The sequence below is a fragment of the Apostichopus japonicus genome, chromosome 13 (assembly GCF_037975245.1).
Source record: "Apostichopus japonicus isolate 1M-3 chromosome 13, ASM3797524v1, whole genome shotgun sequence".
NCBI classification, from domain to species: domain Eukaryota; kingdom Metazoa; phylum Echinodermata; class Holothuroidea; order Aspidochirotida; family Stichopodidae; genus Apostichopus; species Apostichopus japonicus.
In genome coordinates, this window is record NC_092573.1 from 24,918,872 (window position 1) to 24,939,585 (window position 20,714).

General features: G+C 36.0%; 1 protein-coding gene across 1 annotated transcript; it reads right to left on the minus strand.

Annotated features, from left to right (window-relative positions):
- Nucleotides 1-126: 126 nt before the first annotated feature.
- On the minus strand, nt 127-10,423 carry LOC139979181 (MFS-type efflux pump MSMEG_3705-like). The gene is made up of 10 exons (XM_071989911.1): nt 10,233-10,423; nt 9,197-9,409; nt 7,814-8,094; nt 6,720-6,920; nt 6,110-6,209; nt 5,626-5,798; nt 4,690-4,907; nt 3,674-3,851; nt 3,151-3,240; nt 127-2,711 (listed from the first exon to the last, which is right to left on the minus strand). Exons 2-10 carry the CDS (start codon nt 9,360-9,362, stop codon nt 2,481-2,483), a joined length of 1,638 nt encoding a protein of 545 aa, XP_071846012.1. The 5' UTR covers nt 9,363-9,409; nt 10,233-10,423; the 3' UTR covers nt 127-2,480.
- Between the last annotated feature and the right edge of the window lie 10,291 nt (nt 10,424-20,714).

Here is a 20,714-nt window from a genome sequence, read left to right on the forward strand (position 1 = left end):
TCATTTCATTGGCTTCTGGTCTCTGATGAAGAAACAACACAATCATAATACCTTAATATAAAAAAATATATATATTAAAAAAAAAAATTGATTCTTTTAAAGCATAGGAAATCAACTAAAATATTTTAAAAATAAATGCTGTGAATGAATTAATGTCCAAATAAAATGTGGATATTTTGACAATTTCTGAAGTAAAAACATATTTTAATAAATGTCCAAATAAAATGTATCTTTTGACAATTTCTGAAGTAAAACAAAACATATTTAAATAGCATGTTCATTTTGGCAAATGGTAGACCTTTAGTAGTACTGATATCTTAACATTATCATGTAGTTACACAAGAAAGAAAAGAAAGTACCCATAGGGAATATTACTAGAAAAAAAAAACGGGAATCACTTTGGTGATTTGGATAAAACTGTAGAACGGCAAAACGTTTTTGCATTCCATACCAAAGAGGTTCTTTAATTTCTGGCTGGCACAGATGCTTAACATGCCATGTCCAATTGGCATATGATATAACAGGTACATTATTTACCAGCCTTTAGTTGCAAGAAGGATTCCTGACATTTCTAACAGATTTTCCTTTGAATATGCATTAGATTTATTGTCTTTTTTTCCTTCATCACAAGCTAGCTTTACTTTGGCAGTACATAGGACTGTCTAGACAGGGTACAAAGGTATGACTGTGTTTCATCCCACTAATTCTCAACTTTTAAGCCTTTCCCATGCCTGAAATTATGTCTATAAATTAGATTTTCAGATTTCCTTTCCATTTGAGTTTGTCTGGTTTAGAATTTCAGCTTCCTGTGAAGACCCTGTGAATTGACTTTTTCATATCCTAGAGATGGTTTATCTCCTTATATAATTATGTAATTTGGCAAAATCTGTATTCTTTCTCTTTAGAGATTATGCAAAAGCAATTGTTTGCATTATAACATGAAGACCAAAATTTGTTAAATTTGCTGTAATTGGCATGAAAGTTTCCTTGTACTTACAAATTTATTGTTCTCTTGGTAAGATATGGCAATGGCAAAAAAGGATCGGAACAAGTCGAATCAAGTCGATTGAATAAGGCATTCATGAAGATTGTTTCACATGATACTCGAACCATTGTTAACAGCTAAAAGTTACTTTTAATGCTTGATTAAAGCATTAAAAAATGGAAAAAGGATATTTGGACTCATTCAGTAGCATGCATCCTAAAATCATACTGGTCAGGTTGTGTGCGTAAGATTTAAACACAGAACTGTAACCCTGGTTTCAGTGAGCTAACAATTACTTCTAACAAATTATAACATGAACTGATGTAAAAAATATAATTGCATAGTTACCAAAAAAACAAGATAAACATATTTGACAGCAAGTGATGAAAAAATTTCCTTTTCTAACATAGATTATCATGTTACAATAATATATTCAGTTGCAGCAATAACTGCAAACATATATTGATTATCTTGACTAGCCCTGGCAGCAGCTCATAAAGCACAAATTGTAAAACTTTCCTCAAACAGAAACATGAGAAATAGCCAAACAATGTAAAATAAATAAATAAAATAAAATAAAAGAACAATGTTTAAGGAGCATCTGGTTGAAAGCTGTATCTGTACATAAGTACATTTATGTATGTGTACAAAAAACAACAGATATTAGAAAGAATTCATAGAGCTGGAAATTTACAATGGCCACTGAAAACATGTTGTCATCTTGATCCCTTGGTACTTCTCAACACACCTGGCATGTAACAATCTTAGTTCAGATGTATTGCTCTCCCTACATCACTATAAACAGCCTCCACATGCTATTGTACAACTCTGTTGTAGGTGACATTTGGTGATGTTACATGAAAGTTCCATCATATTAATCACAACTTACAAATAAACCCTGTATTAATATCAACTTGTGAAATATTTTATAATCAGTTGTTGTAAAACCGAGTTACAAATTAAGAAGATACAAATTGGTAGTGATTCACTGTTACTTTCCTTATCAATTACACATCGCAATCGGTGGCCAAAAAACACACACAAAAGAAAAAAAATCTGTCATGCATAAGTGGTTTCATTGCTTTTAACTTAATTTTTTTCAAAACAAGAAAAGTCACAGAGCATTTTTCTATACTGTTACAAGTCATTACTGTTTATCCAATGGATTGTCTGCACATCTGCAGGGTTGTCCCTGGAGCTATTTCATACTCCAGGTACAACTATAAACTTTCTTTGGATTAGCTAGGTAGCCTTGGTAACTAGCATATTTTGACATCCCTGGTGGTTACATCCCTTCTCTAGCTTTATGTATGCATGGTAACTAGCTTCTGTGAAAATGTCTTGTATCCTTGAGATGCATATTTTGACATCCCTGGTGGTTACATCCCTTCTCTAGCTTTATCTATGCATGGTAACTAGCTTCTGTGGACATGTCTTGTTCCCTTGAGATGCATACTTTGATATCCCTGGTGGTGAATTCCTTATTTGAGCTTACCTAGGCATGGTAACTAGCTTCTGTGGATATGTCCTGTTCCATATCACTTGTCTCATAAGACATGACAATGGCCTCATCGGACGGAGGTTCCTCATTTTTCATCAGATATCCCAGAATTGCAAAGAAAACTGCGGACACAATGTAACTGAATGTAACCACAATGCTGAGGGATTGACCGACACCGCGGTCACAATAGCTCCACTCTGGAGAGGCATTCATGATAACAGGAACCTGTAAACAAAGTAAAAACAAAGCCAAAAATAAAAATGATATAGCCATATTTTTGAACAATAGTTAATGTTACTAAGAATACTTAATTAAGGATTTGTAAATAGACATGCCTATTTTTCATGTGTCCTATACAGTGCTCGATACATACCAGCCTGAGTTGAATATCTTCTTAAATAATTAATATCTGATGAAATAGGCTGAGCAAATGCTTCTCTTTTTCGTCTTGTTAATTTCTTCTCAGTTAACAGGCAATTATAGAAATCTGATGAATGGACTATAATTTATGTTAAATTTTGCTATCAACTATTACTTCATTATTTGTAAACAAACTTAACTTAGTCACGCTAACTGACCTCCACAGTTATGACATTTGTAGAATATGAAAAAAAATTGAAAAATTGATCAAAATCCAATAAAAAAATTAAAAAATGAGACGTACCAGGATTGGGCCGATGCAACCACCGATAATGGTGTAGACTGTAATATAAATTGCTGTTGCTTGTGTTCTGATGCTTGGGGAAAACAAATCCTGTAAAATGAAAACAACTGACCTTTTAATCTTCAATATGGTTATGAATAAGAAGATTGGTAAAAGTCTTAACATTGCAGCTTTGTCGTTTTGAGTTCAATTCAGTAAAACAGTGACAATAAAATAGACTTAGTATCATTGTATACAACACTCTTATACTTTACACTTTCTTCAAACATTTCATCAGCAGATAATTCTGTAAAATCTGAAAAAAGTGGGAAATCTGTAAAAAAGGGGGGGAAGAAAGCCCTTAGAAAGGTCAAACCTCATTTTGCTTGACACTTTTTTAGATAGATGGAACTTTTCCTTTATAAATGTGTATTATGATAAATTTGCTTTCCTCTTATCTCATCTTATTTGGTAAACTATCTCTCACATCTACAGTATGTATGCATTTTCACAATCTTGCCTAGGTTTCAGTTTTTTACTTTACCTGTACGATGGCTGATGCCACTCCCAACCACGTCTCTGCTGCCAGGTAAGCCAAGAATAACATTGAATAAGACACTCTAGGATCATGCACCAGTAGTGCAGCAACTGTAAATGGTATTGCTAACAGTTGAGTAATTGTGATGATGTAAGCCTTGGCTGGTCTATGATCTTCTGAACACCTAAATAGTATTAAAAAAAACAACACTGGTAACTTTAACTGATAACTTTGTCTATCAAAAAATAAAGAATCACATTCACAGACTTTTTTACATTTTCTACCATTTTAATGAAATATTGAAAACAAAAAGCAACGGTCAATTAATTTTTAGAAATGAACGTGACAGGACAGCTTCATTAAAAACATTTCTTACAAGATTTTATCTGAATATACTGTTGTTTTCTAAAATCTAGAAACTATCCATTTACTTAGTTAGAAGGAGGGGAGCAGAAAGCACTCAATTTTTTTTTTAGATCAATCACTCATGAATTTACTACTGAGTCTAGTTACATTTTCAAGAACATTCATGGGCAGGGCATTTAAACAGTGAGAGTCCCATATATACTAATAATCATTGAGCCAATTGTCCGTTGAAGCATCACTATTGTCACCATCAATGGTTATGTTTCATGAATGCAACATCTTTATGTAGACCACTTGATGAATACATATCATGCTATATAGCTGCATTTATATGCAATGCATAGTACAAAGTACATCTGGGCTGCTGTAATGCACTTTTGCTTGAAGCATGGGCATAAGCCTATTCTATACTGCGCACTACCTTTCGTTCAGATAACAAATGTCAGAAGTGACTCATTACTTTTAAAATTGGCAAACCCTCCAATCACACCCTACCTCCCCCCTCCCCCTCAAAAATCAACTAGTTTTCCTGTGAAATGTAAAGACTACATGAAATAGTGTCACTTTCCCTGCAAACTGAAACAGTGAAAAGAATAGTTGATTCCCTAACCCCATATTTGCAAAATATGCGAAAGAAAAAAAGTTACTTTATTTACTTGTCAGCTAAATATCCAGCAACCAAGGAACTCATCCCACCTCCAAGAAAGACAATAATAGCTAAGATAAAACCAAATTGTCTAGATGGCAACATAAGCACCCTTGCATAGTAGGTGGCCAGCCAAGCTCCCAAGGCATAACCTCCAATGGCTCTTATTCCAGCAGCAATACAGAGCACCAAGAAAGGCTTGCAGGTCTTCAGACGAAACAATGTTTCCTGTAAAATACAAATTGGGAGGTAAATATGTTTACTGGATATAGGCTGTAATGTAGTCGAATGCAGTAGTAAAACAAGGGGTTGAGGTGAGTGAGTGAAGGGGAGGGACAAAATTTAAAATGTAAAACGAAAAGAAAAAGGAAAGAAAAACAGTCAAAAATATTTGTGGGAGGCAATATGTTCGGCAGTTAACTTTATGGTTGTGTTCTTTACTTCTTCGGAGCGGCTTATTGGTTGTAACCACATATTTATGTAAGTTAACATTGAGGAGTGTTCAAGTTCAGATATGTATCGATATGCGCAAATTGATCAGATTCGCAAACTTACGACCCAAATACAAATCTGTTTGTAATTTGAGACTATGTTAAAACTGCAAGTGATGGCATTTGCTGCTAATTTCTATTCATTTCCAAAGTACACAAAACTATCAGGTGTTTCTATTATTATTTTTTTATATTTATTAACTTTATGACCTTTATCATCACATGCACTTAACAAGTTACATATCATCTGGACTACAATGACTAGTTTGAAAATGCCTCACTGGGCGTTGACAGGAGGGTTATCTATTCTTAACATATATAAATTTGCTCAGACTCAGAAATATTCAAAATAACAATAACTCCATGTATAAACGAAGCATTTTTTTTTCTTGTGATATTTATATGAAAGTGCCTGACATACAAAATATTTAGTGGCAAGATACTGTTATACTAACCTTCAGAGTATAAGTTTTACCAAACAAAGGTGAAATTGTGGCCCGCTGAGGTTCATGAAGAGTAAAAAGAGCTAAGAGGATACAGACAGCCGATGTAATTGCTAATGAACCAAACGCCCATCTCCAACAAAATTCTGTAGTTATTGCACTGAGAGCATAGCCAGCTGCTCCACCTGTACAGAAATGAACACAATCGTTACATGCATGCACCAGTATCACAGGCCCGACATGCATAGACAACTGGGGAGGGGGAGGGAGGGGGAGGGAAGGGGAGGGAAGGGGAGGGAAGGGGATGGAAGGGGAGAGAACAAAGAGTGGTCACCCTGTACCCCTCCCCCCCCCCTTCACCATATATGACTTCAAGTTGACGTAGACCTGCATAATTTGCATTTGGCCCACATCACTACAAACATGGAACATTCTAATATCAGACCAGTGCACTGGTTACATTGACAGAGCAGCAAACAGAGTTATTGATCCTTACCAACATAAACACCAATGTGATAGAAAGAAAGCGCTTTGCTCCTATCAATGGAATCAAAGTAGTCAGCAATCAAAGCTATAGCAGCAGGGTTGCAGATAGCCTGTGGAGATATGAATTATGATATGAAAGAAATATTTAGGTTCAAAAATCAAAGTTGTAGAAGCAGGGTTGGAGACAGCCTGTGGAGATATGAATTATGATGTGAAAGAAATATTTAGATTCAAAAATCAAAGTTGTAGAAGCAGGGTTGGAGACAGCCTGTGGAGATATGAATTATGATATGAAAGAAATATTTAGGTTCAAAAATCAAAGTTGTAGAAGCAGGGTTGGAGACAGCCTGTGGAGATATGAATTATGATGTGAAAGAAATATTTAGATTCAAAAATCAAAAGTTGTAGAAACAGTGTTGAAGACAGCCTGTGGAGATATGAATTATGATATGAAAGAAATATTTAGGTTCAATATCAAAGTTGTAGGGATTTCACTACCAAAATACATGACAATGTTATACTTCAACATTATGTTTAAGTTTTATATTGTAAAAAAAATACTGTAAAACTTTGAAACAAATTCTACAGTTTGTAGAGAGGTTTGTAGTGTTCAGACTTACTGTTCCGACACCGAGACCAATCCTGGCAAGAAGGAGCATCAGATAGGTGGTAGATAAAGTAGTGAGAAGCACCATCAAGCCCGTCAGGAGTAAACCCAAGAGGAAGACTCGTACCCTAGATGTAGCATCTGCTAGTCTGGCAAATGGAATGCTTGCAATAGAATAAACCAGAGTGAAGGCAGGTCCAGTCAATATACCTTGCTGTAGAAATAACAAGAAAGCAAAATAGTTTAGAAGATGTTACCAAAGTCATCAAAACAAAACTTTGAACATCAGCAGAAAAACTATAACAAGACAGTGAATTATGTACAGCAAAGAGATTCATTAGAAATGTTAGGATCATACAGTAAACTACAGTAAAGTGTTTATTATTTTTGTCATATTGGCATTCCAAAGAACTTCCCCCGGAATGGTCCAGAACTTTCTACAACTTTTACTCACTGTACAGTATGTTGCTGAATAACTCGTTTGTAAATCGTTCAACATCCAGAACAAAGCTGAACAGGCACAAATGCTTGGATCTTCATGCAAGTGAGAGACCGTCAGAACTCGGGGTTGCTGTTCCTGTGCTCAGAAGCCCTACGTAACCTATAATTTGCTCCGTTGGCAGAATATTAAACTACTGTCTAGCATACATTGTACTTGTTCAAGGGTATTAAGACTTGTGCATAAAGAAACGTCTCATGCAGGTTATCTGACCTAGTTTCGAATGAGGTGTAACAGAAGTGTTAGACACCACCAACGATCCCAGAAAATACACACACAGCTTGCTACCGTCAGTAATTAGACACTAGTGTACAGTCAGTACATACAGCTGCGGTAAAAACCCACAGCACAGTGTACAAACCATACAGCGATGGACATCTCAGGTCCAGATAAAGATAACAAGGTGTCACGTTTCATTACTGTCTGCATTTTGTAGCGACAAGCAGAAAAATTCACTTGCAAGCAACGGAAAGTTAACTTTTTCAGAGCTTGGCACACGGTTTGGGGCGAGTCTTCAATGCCTTTCAGCATGAGCCTCATTTCTCCCTCACCCATACTGTACGAGCTTAGTCATCCTACTACACATAACACATTAATGTAAACTGTACCTGAGTATCACTGAAATTTATGCAATTTCCCGGCTTGCACAATCCTTCATTAGCATAGTTCTCAGTTACCCCAGTTCCAGAGACGAATTTGAGTTCCTGTCGGTACTGTTCTGAGAAAGATAAAGGGCTTCTGTTTTCAGCCCTTCTACTATCTTCTCTGATAACGTTCTCTGAAGAACCATAGAAGTGTTGGGAGCTGCTTATTGATGTTGCTGTCTGTGTAGTGGTGACTAAATTTGCTACTTCGCAAGAGTCATTTAAGTGTGAGTAACACCTCAACCCTGTGAATGTAAAACATAACATAAGCACACGGTTGTTACATTCATTTATCTCAGGTTAGTTGACAAACATGCGTCCCTTCTCAAAAGATTCACTCCTAAAAGTGGTGCAAATGCTGTCTTCATATCCTATGAGGTACTTCTCCTCAATAACAAGGTTACAAAGAGTTCAGTTTCAGTTCATGACAATTTAATAAGCCCCATTTCCAGTATGCAAAGTAGGTTTTGGCTAGAAATTTCTGCTTCCAGAGCATCATAGGCTTAGACTATGTACTGATGCATGTAAGATCTATGGTAAAAGAATTTCTTTGACTTTTAAAAATTTGCTACAATATTCCTGCAACATGCTAACACCAGTCATTGTGCTTAAGTGTAATTTTTTTCCAAACAGCTGGTTTAAAGTGAGTAATTCTACTTATGCTAATGGAAATTAACTCATATACATTGTTACTGATAATGATCCATTAGAACTTTTCTTGTTAAAAACAGGTATTTAAATCGATTCAATACAACTTGTTAAAAACAGGCATTTAAATCGATTCAATACAACTTGGCAAAGCAAAGTTATTCAGGCTCTCACAAGTCAAGCAATGGGTTGCTTAGTCCTTGAACATGCTGGACTATATAAGATAATTCCTTCATTGCAAATTTGTTCAAGCATTTTCATTCCTGACTTAAGTCAATCTGTTCAAAGTGTTTGAAATGTTGTTGGTTACATTTAGCAACCTACAACGTAAAGGCCCACTGTATTAAGGTCATTTAATTATTTTAGTTAATTCACTTTAAGTTGATTTCTGAAAGTTGTGGCAGATTCAAGGTACCAACAAACCTAAGGAACCTCAGTAGACTCATAATTTTCAAATATCAAAATATGATACTTTTAATATATCAATTAAACCTGAAATTAATCATCATGGAAATTGAAATAAAACTAAAGGGAACTTTTGACAAGTAGTAAAACAGATAAGTATGGGATATATTAATCTCTATTGACATGCTTTACAAAACAGAGAACGCTAGTATGAGGACAGCTTTCTTGAGATTATAATGATGAGAGTTGGTTATGTGATTCAATGTGTCCACAATATGATGCATACGTACACACCTGATGGTATCAATACTGCCAACGCTTGCTGATCGGCTTGAGTCAAAACAAAAGCAAGAAATAAAACAAGCAGACAAATCACAGATCTTCTATAGTCAGAGCGTCTGCTCTTAGGAAAAAGACTCTGGGTTTCATCCACAGACTGCTCTAGATATGGATTATCCATTCTTTTGATATTACCACAGTAACATCTTATATTCTCCTTTACATTCTCTACAATAGAAATGGGAAGAAACCAAGAAAGGAATCCGAATTAAGAATACTTGTTCTATCATTCAGGATAATGCAACATCCACTTCACCACTCCCCCAACCCCTACCCAACCCCACTGCACCTACCACAAGAAAGTTAGGCAACTTAGTTATTGTTGAAGTACATTACAGGAGAATTTTCTGGTATAGATCTTAGGAACCTTGACAGAATTACCTACTGAAAGCTAGGCTCATAGTCTAGAGTAGAACAGGCATAGCCACTACTTCTAGTAGCATGGACACTGCGAAGTTCAGACACCTAAGCATTAAACACCCCAAAACTATAACTTCCTTTTATTGACAAATATGTAAGTACTTGCTTGCACACAGGTCATTTTGGAGAGAAAATAAATGTAGCTTCGTACTTTTTGGTGAATTTGGCTCTTCCTGTAGGTTGTCATGGTGAAATTGTGTATTTCTTATCTTAGGAGTTAGGGGTGTCCGAACTTCGCAGTTTTACGAACTTCGCAATAGTGACTATACTAATTATTATTGAGTATTACTAAGTCTTGACCCAGGCTAGCCTTGTGTTTCATTGTTTTTCTTTAGTAAACCTGACACAGATGTAGGCCTTGTGCTTAGCTGTCGTTCCTCAAGTTAGGCCAATGGAGTATTTGGTATTTAAAAGTAGAACGATGTAGCCTAACTAAAAATCTTACGAACGTTAGTGTGTCTTCCAGTACTAATGTCTAGTATATAGGCGCCTAAGTACTATGTTTTGGATTCAACCCTCGGCCAAACCTAACTTAGCCTAGTCCTAGCTTAAGTAAGGAAGTCCGCATTACATCAATTCATGATGTGAACATGCTCGTCCAGTTCCCTGGTGAATACGGATGAACGTCAGTCTATTTTAGTCCGCCCAACTTAGGTTCCAAATGATTAATTTCGCACTCAGACACCTCTGTGACATCGACAACCGGGCCTGGCAAAAGTTTGTGTTTACTTTTAGATGTTTCTTTGATTACTATTAAACCAACCTGAAGCTATCGCAGGATTCATCACAGGATTCATCCCAGGATTCATCCCAGGGTTCATCCCAAGATTCATCCCAGGATTCATCACAGGATTCATCACAGGATTCATCACAGGATTCATCACAGGATTCATCACAGGATTCATCCAGAGAGTGGCGAGGGAGCCGAGAGGGGGCGAGGGAGCCAAGAGGGGTGATCAGGGAGCCGAGAGGGGCGAGGGAGCCGAGAGGGCCCTCATGTAATCATTGGAGTGGTCCCGTACCCACACAAGGAAATATTACGTCATCAAAGACCCCCTTCCTCCCTAGTAAAGTACCACTATATTCAAAATTTAGTTTTTTCACAAAATCGAATGTGCGGCTGAGTTTATATCTGCATTTTGCCTCATAGAATATCCAATTCGAATTCATATATGGTGTTGCACTATAGACTGATTGGAGTGGTCACGTAACCACACAAGGAAATACGACGTAGTAAAATACCACCTTCCTCAAAAGTAAAGTACCACTAAATTCAAAATTTATATAGTTTTTCACATAATTCGAATGTGCGGTTGAGTTTATATCAGCATTTTGCCTCCTAGACTGTCCTTTAAATTAATATATGGTGTAGGATTATCATGTATACCCTCATGTTAAAGATTAGAGCCAGTTGCCGGAATACGCCCACCTGTTGGCACAAAAATGTTTACGGGGTGAAATTAAGCAATAAAATGGGATCATTTACTTTTCTTATTTCCTTGTTTACTAGGTACTTTTGCATTGATTCGATAAAGGCGCTGCCGGAATACGTTTGCCTGCTTGCTATTAGAACCACTTCGATTGTCATGAAATGGAAGAATAATATCCCTTCCATACACTTATGATTGCCATTTGATTGCACACAAAAAAAATTACGGGTTGAAATTTAACAATTTATAACCTAGGATGTTTATTTTTCAATCTCGTACGAGTAAACTAAGGAAGAATATGTAACAGTAATAAAACTTGTCACCTGAGATACTGGGCCTAAATAATGAGGTACAGTTTGCGACTTAATTTAATTATTATTGGTGTTGTGTTCGATCTCAAATTACGCAAATGTTTCTTTGAATAGAACGATGTAAAAACAGCTTGAGATTTAACCAGCTTAAATGTAGTTTGATTAAATGTGTTTACGAAATCTGTTTGCGTATACTGAGGGCAAATAATGTCCGGACTTATTCATGTAAACTACACTATTCAATTTTCTCAATTTACGGTAATCTGCACTTTTATGTACGTAGTGTATCTTTTATATTAAGTATAACTGACCTATATAGGTCAGTTAAACTTGAAGTAGCTGATTGTGTAACGTTGCCCACTGAATATATGCAATAACAGCTATATAGCTGTTATTGCATATATGCAGTGGGCAACGTTACACAATCAGCTACTTCAAGTTTGTTTAGTTCATCTTGTTTTCTCTTTCTATCTCATCTCCCTGCATGTGATGTATATGCAATAGGGACATGTCTCATCATTACCTGACATTACATGACATGTAATGTATAGGGACATGTGGTAATGTATAGGGAGATGAGACATGTAATGTATAGGGAGATGAGACATGTAATGTATAGGGAGATGAGACATGTCATGTATAGGGAGATGAGACATGTAATGTATAGGGAGATGAGACATGTCATGTATTGGGAGATGAGACATATAATGTATAGGGAGATGAGACATGTAATGTATAGGGAGATGAGACATGTCATGTATAGGGAGATGAGACATGTCATGTATTGGGAGATGAGACATATAATGTATTGGGAGATGAGACATGTAATGTATAGGGAGATGAGACATGTCATGTATAGGGAGATGAGACATGTCATGTATTGGGAGATGAGACATATAATGTATTGGGAGATGAGACATGTAATGTATAGGGAGATGAGACATGTAATGTATAGGGAGATGAGACATGTAATGTATAGGGAGATGAGACATGTAATGTATAGGGCGATGAGACATGTCATGTATAGGGAGATGAGACATGTCATGTATAGGGAGATGAGACATATAATGTATTGGGAGATGAGACATGTAATGTATAGGGAGATGAGACATGTCATGTATAGGGAGATGAGACATGTCATGTATAGGGAGATGAGACATGTAATGTATAGGGAGATGAGACATGTCATGTATAGGGAGATGAGACATGTCATGTATAGGGAGATGCCTGTGTGATTGGCGACGTCATATGTCAAATACCCCAAAACTGTTTTTAGCCATTTTCTGTTTGTCAGTAGGTTGGGAAAAGTCATTAAACCACAAGATATGTAGAGAATAATGTGACAAATATTAGAATATTACTTATAGTTGTTAAAGGTCTAGGTCAAAAGCCAATGTAGATCAATTCCGTCGTAGAAGAGATGAGATTGCCATCTTGTTGTTTTTTTTATGTTTTTTTTTTTGTGTGGGCTTCAAATGAAGATGTTTTCTTAATCTTTTATGATATCAACTAACGGAAACGTGAAAAGATAAAACAAACGTGACAATATTGATTAAATTGCGAGTAAAACTAACATCTCCTTTGACTGGTTATACTTTGGTCTTTATTTAAATCGTTTTCATTTTAAACAATCGTTTGCCACGACAAAGAAGAATCTCATCCCACCTCTTTACAATACAATCACATCCCGTCATTTTATCGACAGAGGGCTTGGACAGAAATTATATTGAATGAACTGTCATCTCAAGGATCAATACTGTGAAACTTTCAAATTGATTTGGTCACCTCCAACCACTTCGCAAAGTCAGTTAATTCCACATTTGTATAAACTGCCCAGTGCATGACAGACCTTTTACAGTAACGGTGTTGTGCGGCAATTGTTCATCAATTGAATTTAAAGGAAAACTTTGATTTGTAATGAAAGCAACGAATTTAATGCACCAGTGAAACTAATGACAACTCTTGTCGAGTTGTGTGTTTTGTTAACTGCGAAATCAATAGAGATAACTCATGATGTTTGGAAAGCCTATTGTGATTGCTCAATGAGAACGAAAAACATTTGTGAAGATGAATCTTTTGTACTCCTAACTTGGGTTATTGGTGCATTTACTACCATGAAACCGATCAAGTGATCACCGAGTGAAATAAATTTTCTTCCATTTTCTCCATTTGTGTACCGGGGGGGGGGGGGGGACAAGGAAGTTACATTCCTCAGTATCGTTTGAAAATAACTTATCAACAGCAAAGATGCGAAGGCATTGTAGCTTTCAGCTTCCGAAACACTCATTGATTGAACAATCTCACACTGAGCATAACTTTATTATCGGTTAGGCATAAATTTATGCATAAACCCGAAGGAATATCCCCACTTCATGAAGGAAACAACAACATTCCCTTAACATGTATTCATTGCTTCTATGAAGCAGACCTAGTGTTTTGTCTGCTAGACTAACTTGTTCAGCCACTTTCATTGATGTGTTTCTGGTGTTTAAAGGGTCGTTTCTCAAAACTTAAAACTGTTATTTCAATACAATTTGTATACTGTTAGCAGTGGTTTGTAACTGTCTGTTATATATGAAAATTGATTTTGTGACCATTAACGTATATCCTTTACAGACAGGATAGGTAAACGTTAAAGAAAACACTGACAACATGACCTGCCTGATCAAGACCCGAGCCAGCTGTTTCGTTCAAAATTATTCGTTATTCCGATTGGGCTGACCTGTTGATATGTCATTGACGTTTTTCCCCCTCTCTTTTCATCTGGCTTAATTGTATCACAATGCAAGAAAACAAAAGGAACATCGCACCTTCAAAGAGTATCTCAAGTGGCTGGAATCTTTAAACTAATCATCTCGAAAAACAAAACATCCTTTTAACAAAGAACAAACTTGTTTTCGTGATTTCGTCATACCCGAGATCGATAAGCAACTTTCAAGTATACCCTTGCTTAATAATCAAACACGTTGGTCCTTCACCTGACAAATACAGAAGCTACAATTTTCACACCTTGGCTCAAAATCAACATTAGTCTTTAGGTTTTCCCTTGTAGATGCTGCGCGCAAATACAGGATTAGCCCAAGCTCGGGGGTTGTAACAGTCAACCGTTAATATGCAAACATATTGTATGTACTGTGGAGTGTTTGCAACGGTATCACATAGCGGTGGCGTTTCATTTAACAAAAGTTATAAGAAGGCATCATTGATACAAGAAGTCAAAAAAAGAGAACGAGGAAATTTGCAAAGGATTGAGACCATCTTGCAACTTCCGGCGAAGATTGCTGAATAGAAATTTACATAAAAAAAACGAAAAAAAAAAGATAAAGAATAAAATAAGTAGCACACTTCGACGAAGAGAAACTCGGTGGTCAACATTTATAACTGATAAGCAGATGTGAAGTTACGTCTAATTCTTAGAAAGGATTGGTAGGGAAGAAGAAAGTAGTATATGGGAACAAACAACTGCATCTAAGAATGATTTTAACTATAGTATGGTAACCTTCCACCACTTTAAAATATTGTACCGTATTGTAATTGTCACCCTTTAAAGGGGCTGGCATGGAAGACAGACCAGTATATATATATATATATATATATATATATATATATATATATATATATATATATATATATATATATATATTTAACCCCGCTAGTTACGGTATTCCTATTTGACTTTTCCCGAGTCACCATGTGTAGGCCTATATGATATATTCCCTTCGAACTGTCAAAGGGACCTATGATACCTCATTTAATAGTCTCGATTTAAGACACTGTAGCGTCGTGGTGAGTGGATCAATTTTGTTTGCTTTTTGTGCTCACTGCCTGCAGGTTCTATTCCTGATAAATTTTCTTAAAAAGTATCTCTCGCCATGAATAATACATTTGCAAAAATACCTTGGTCAATCGGTATATTATTATCATAGAACATAGAACCGTTTGTTAGGTTTCAAAGCAAACGCAACTGTTTTATTGCACGTGATTGTATAGCTATAAGCTACCCTACATGCTTTATATGTAGGAATCGAGAAGGTCGCTGTTATTCCACTTACTCCACATGTAGGCTCTGTTTAAATAAAAGAGATCTATACCAGGGTTTGCTACAGTATATTGTATATACAGTTAATCTCATTTCATTCCGGTATGTTTATTGTAACTTTGAGTTGATTGTGATACATTTATTATTTTATTCGATAATCATAAAATCCAAGATCAGACGATAGATCTCCCTGTTCAAGTGTTTAGTCAAGTATTATTCCAAATAATAAACGTCAAGTCAAACAAATTAACCCATTTGCATTTTACATGTCGTGAATTGTCATGCCAAGTATCTGGGCGACGAAATATACTTGAGGATCTAATTTATTAACGTTAATGACTTATCTCAAACACGAAAATCTGCTGTATAAGAATTACGTTAACCTATATAATCGTAAGGGCTAAATGATTCAGTAGGAAATTCCTTCAAGTGAGAGTTCACTTCACCTCGTATCCACCGTCCGTCCCACTTAAACTACTGGAGAGGTATACATGTGCATAAAGGGGTATTGTCAATTAAAGACCCAAAGACGGATAATTTGAGGGGTTTTAGATCTACAGTGCCTGTCATGAATCCACGTACCGTGATTGGTTGCAGAAATGTCTACATTTATAGCTACTATACCATTTAATGTCACGACATCTCCACTCATTTCTTAGAGTTCGCTTTACGTTCAATAAACTGAGCGGAAAATTGTTAATACTATGACCTTTTCACGTCTAAATCGCATTACCTATTCATGTTAATGCGTCTTTTGTGACTGTAGTTTCATGTATTTAGCATTAGCTCGGTCTAAATTGAGTTTAAGTGTCGTCTGCCCTAATGTATACATGCATGCATGTACATGTATATAACGCATGTCTTTATATGGGATGATTCCGAGGGTGCAACTTTACAAGGTCATCAGGAAGTAGCATATTATATAGGATCGATGAAAGGGAGAAACACGCAAATGTCGTGAATATATTAGGTATACATTTGATATTAGTCCTAATTTGGCGATGAAATATTATAATAATTTTTCAATGCTATAGAGCTACCAAGAAATGAAATCTCTTCAATGATTTATAACTATAAAACGGCCTTTCGCATTGGTTGTATTTACAGGCGATCACACATGGATCTTGAAAGACAAACCAGGCATGCGCATTTCATCACATCAGTTCATGAACATGTCTTGAAAGATGTATAGCCGGTTTATATAATTCACCATTGTCATTTTCCTCCCATATTGTAGCTGAATGTGTTAGCATTCATGTTTGATTTCTCTCGCCATCGATGGTATATATTATCTTGAAATCTGAGGAAAGTACATGAATTTCAAAACAGAGACAGAACAATTGGATCTACCACAATTGATACTATACCAAAGAGTACATGACATTTCCTATACTTTGCATGTAATTACTGGGGCTGAAATCGTCTTTGTCATTTTTAGCTGAGGCTAATTTGCATAGCTAATTTGCATGGCAATGGCAAATTTGCAACGTTTTTCATGAAAAGGAAATCTTTATTCTTTGTACAATTCCCACAGAAAATTTCTCAAGTTAAGAGGGATTCTGGTGACAGGTGGACTATGTTTAAACATGGCAGTCGGGTGCAGTAACTTTTGCTTTGATAACAGATTATTAATTGATATATGATGCTCTTCAAGAATAATAATTCGGATCATTTCGTCTAAAATAATTTTAAGTTGGTAACCCTTCTCACAACACCTTCAAGAACCTCGTAAATACGTACCGTTATATTTCTATTCAAAAGGGTGCTCCTCTAATCATTATCTCCCTCTAACTCACTTCACCCACACTCACTACGTACTCCCCCTTACCCCTACCCCCCCCCCCTCCCGACTCCCTCGTATAGCAAAAGGTGCATCCCATCCTTAGAAAGAAAGTGTATGTGTTTGATCATCCAAGTAAAATTGACTTAACATGTTTGTGACATTTCCTCAAAGAGACTTTTACCTCGTCAGGAAACTTTTGAAGTGCGGTGACTGTAGACTGCGTGGTTTTCACCAAATCAATCTTAATGCTAACAGATAAAAGTGTTTTTAGACTTTACTCAAGCGCAAAATGGAAGGTGATTAGGTACAGAAACGGTTCGGCATACTTGAAAGAGTTATACCTTTCTACAGTAACAAATGTCCTTCCATTGAATACCCTCCCAAATATTGACTCTTCAAACAGCAGGGCCCTTCTCTTGTCACTAAAAACTGATCAGAAACCAGTCGAGTAGAAAATTTGAATACTTACCAATCAATACGAAGATTAAGGAGAAAAGGTTCTAACTGAAAATGTTCGGTTCATCTTCTTCAAGAGTCGTTAAAGTAAAATACAGTGAAGGATTTAAGGTACAGGAGGTTAACCCCATGGTTGTACCCTGCACTGAGCTCTGCTAGTTCTTAGACTCTCTGCAATGCAGGTTTAAAACAGATGGTTGCGTTTCATCACTAGAAAGGTTCACTTTGTGGTACATGCATGCCGTATTAATCTCATCATGTATTGCTCACACAAACTAACAATGCTTTGTGTCAGATTATGTCAATTGATTGATTTATAATTATTATTATTATTATTTTTATTTAGCTTTTCTCGTGATCGCTATGTTTACACATAATGTTATGTTTTCCTTTTTGCTCGTTTTCTGAGCGTCTTGAGAGAGATGAGCTATACAGCTAACCAAGTAAGCCTCCCAACAATTCCTTAAGAAAATATAACTTTGTTCATATACCTTACCAGAACGTACACTTGTAATTGCTACTCACCGAGAATATCACACGGATGTGTTTATTATAGTATTGATGTCTTGGTGGTATTACTTCCGCCCAGAGCTTTATATGCAAACGAGGTTAATCATGCAGTCACTTTTATTCGTAAAGTATAGTATCTAGAGGGACATAGACACATAGGGAGAAGGGAATACTGGGCTAATTATGAACGCGTAAATAAGCTACACATTCACAGGGACAAGGGAGGCTCTTAGCATGCTTTTGCGAGTTGGCGCAGCGTGTACGTGTAATTGTATAAACGTGTGAATGGCAGTCATGTAGAGCAGAAACATTCTAGTCCTGTATTTTCCTTAGGCAAAAAGACATCATTCCCTGTAATGAAGCCTGTCTCTGGTTATATATTATGATGGACGCATATATTTACTATAATATACACTACACTAGCGGGTAAAAAGTCCCCCCGGCTGCTGCTCTGTATGAACTTCAGAAGAGCAGCACTGCCACAACATACATGCCATGAAGTTCTTCTGGAATAAAATAGTGCAGTTTATACTCATTATTAACACACTATACCAATCTCTGGCCTTATAGTATTGTATGTGTATAGGACTATATACATGTAGGCTAGGTTTTTACGATTGTTTCGAGGAAGAAGAAACCGAACGCCCCCGGGACCAACTTTATTTTACGATGGCTCTGACGCAACAAACGGTACATGTTGTTGCAAAAGTTGTCAACATCGCCAAATGTTAATTATATAAGTGCGGAAATACTATAAGACTAAAATGACACTTTATGGATTCATTATTCTACAACAAATTAATTATCAAGTTTTAGATTCACTCTCGTGGCAATTCGATAAGGAAATAAGGAAATAAAGGCCGGATCCAGGAAGAGGGGATTAATGGGGGGGGGGGGGTTGGGGAGAGTTGTCCACCCCATTAAATCCCCAAACAAGTAAACGTATATTTATTAGTACAACCTTAATTTGTTGACCTAATTATAAAAGTCATTTTTAGCCTAAATAAGCATCAGAATGAAGCCATTTCATGTATGGGGTGAGGGAGGATCACTCACATGGGAGTCCGCTTCAAATAACCTCAGGGTCATAACCCCCTCCTTTAAAAAAAAACTACTGGATTCGGCTCATTGAAAAAATGACCGGTGCTGTAGCCGAGTGGATAAAGGCGGTGGCATTTGAAGCAATGAGGCTTAGCAATCGGGAGGTTCGGGGTTCGATTCCCGGCCGGGTCATAGTAAGGTGGGTTTTTCATCCAAGAGCAATCTACGGTTTTCCCATCTGAAATGACTTTCTAAATTGAAAAGATTCCAAATTTGAGTTAAAATGTTGAATTGGAAGCCACCCGACGTGTACGTTGTAATCCATAAGCCCTTGCGGGCTTCTCTCACATTTGTGGTCGCTTAAGCGTCGTAAAAATAACTGCTGATTATTATTATTATTATTATTATAATGGGCACCATGCGGTCTTCTTATTTATAAATTTAGTTGGTTGTATTTTCAATTTGACACAGCTGTGTAAGAATAGGTATGTTATAATAATTGTGATGCCCGTACAAAAACAGAACCTCAAGAAAAAACGAAACATTAAATATGATTTATTGTAATATATATTTTCATATTCTCTTTCAGATAATATACATACCCAACATAACATATGTAGTAACAACACTATTTGAACTTCCTTCGACTTGTTTAAATCATACACAAAGTATAATGGAAGACATTTGAGTTTAGCTTAATCAAGTTTAATTTATTATTTGTTTGAAAGTTATACCAACCCTATTATGCTTATATTACCATTGTTTTGCATATAGTTGAATTATTTCAAACTGATCGACATGGAGCAAACTTATCTTCAAAGTTTGTTCTTTTTCCTACATTTCTCTCACAACTATGTAAATATATCGATAAGATCTACTTAAAGTTATATATTTTATATTTACTTATTGTTTTAATGTTACTCTCAAGTCATAGCGAAAGCAGAAAAGTGGCCGCTAAGTTCACTTTCGTAATCTTAACATAATGTGCCAAAAAACGACGAAAGCAAAAACATGTATACTTAGACAAAAAGTAAAAACATAACAAACAGAAAAACCTGCTGCGTCAAAAACATAATAACATATTTTTGTATATTTGTGGCTACACTTAACGTATATGCTATACTCTAAATAGTATATTTTTAAAGAAGTAAATGTTCTCCATGCTTGCAAACATTTTGTCCACAAACAAATTACACTTAGTTCAGTTCTTAGGTTTTGCAGATGTTTGTAATTCTTTATGGTGAGAAGTCTACGACCTATACTGTAAAGTATTAATATTTTATTATAATATTTGAATTAACATGAAAAAACTGCAAAATGTGGCCGAGTCTGTACTTTTAAATTAAAGTTAAAAACGTTAATATCCATAAAATATATAATACTGTCAATATTTTCAACATTTGTCAACGGAGAATATTGCTGAATTTTACGTTTTCGATGCACAAACCGATATCCATGGGGTTTAAATTTAATGTCTAGAGAA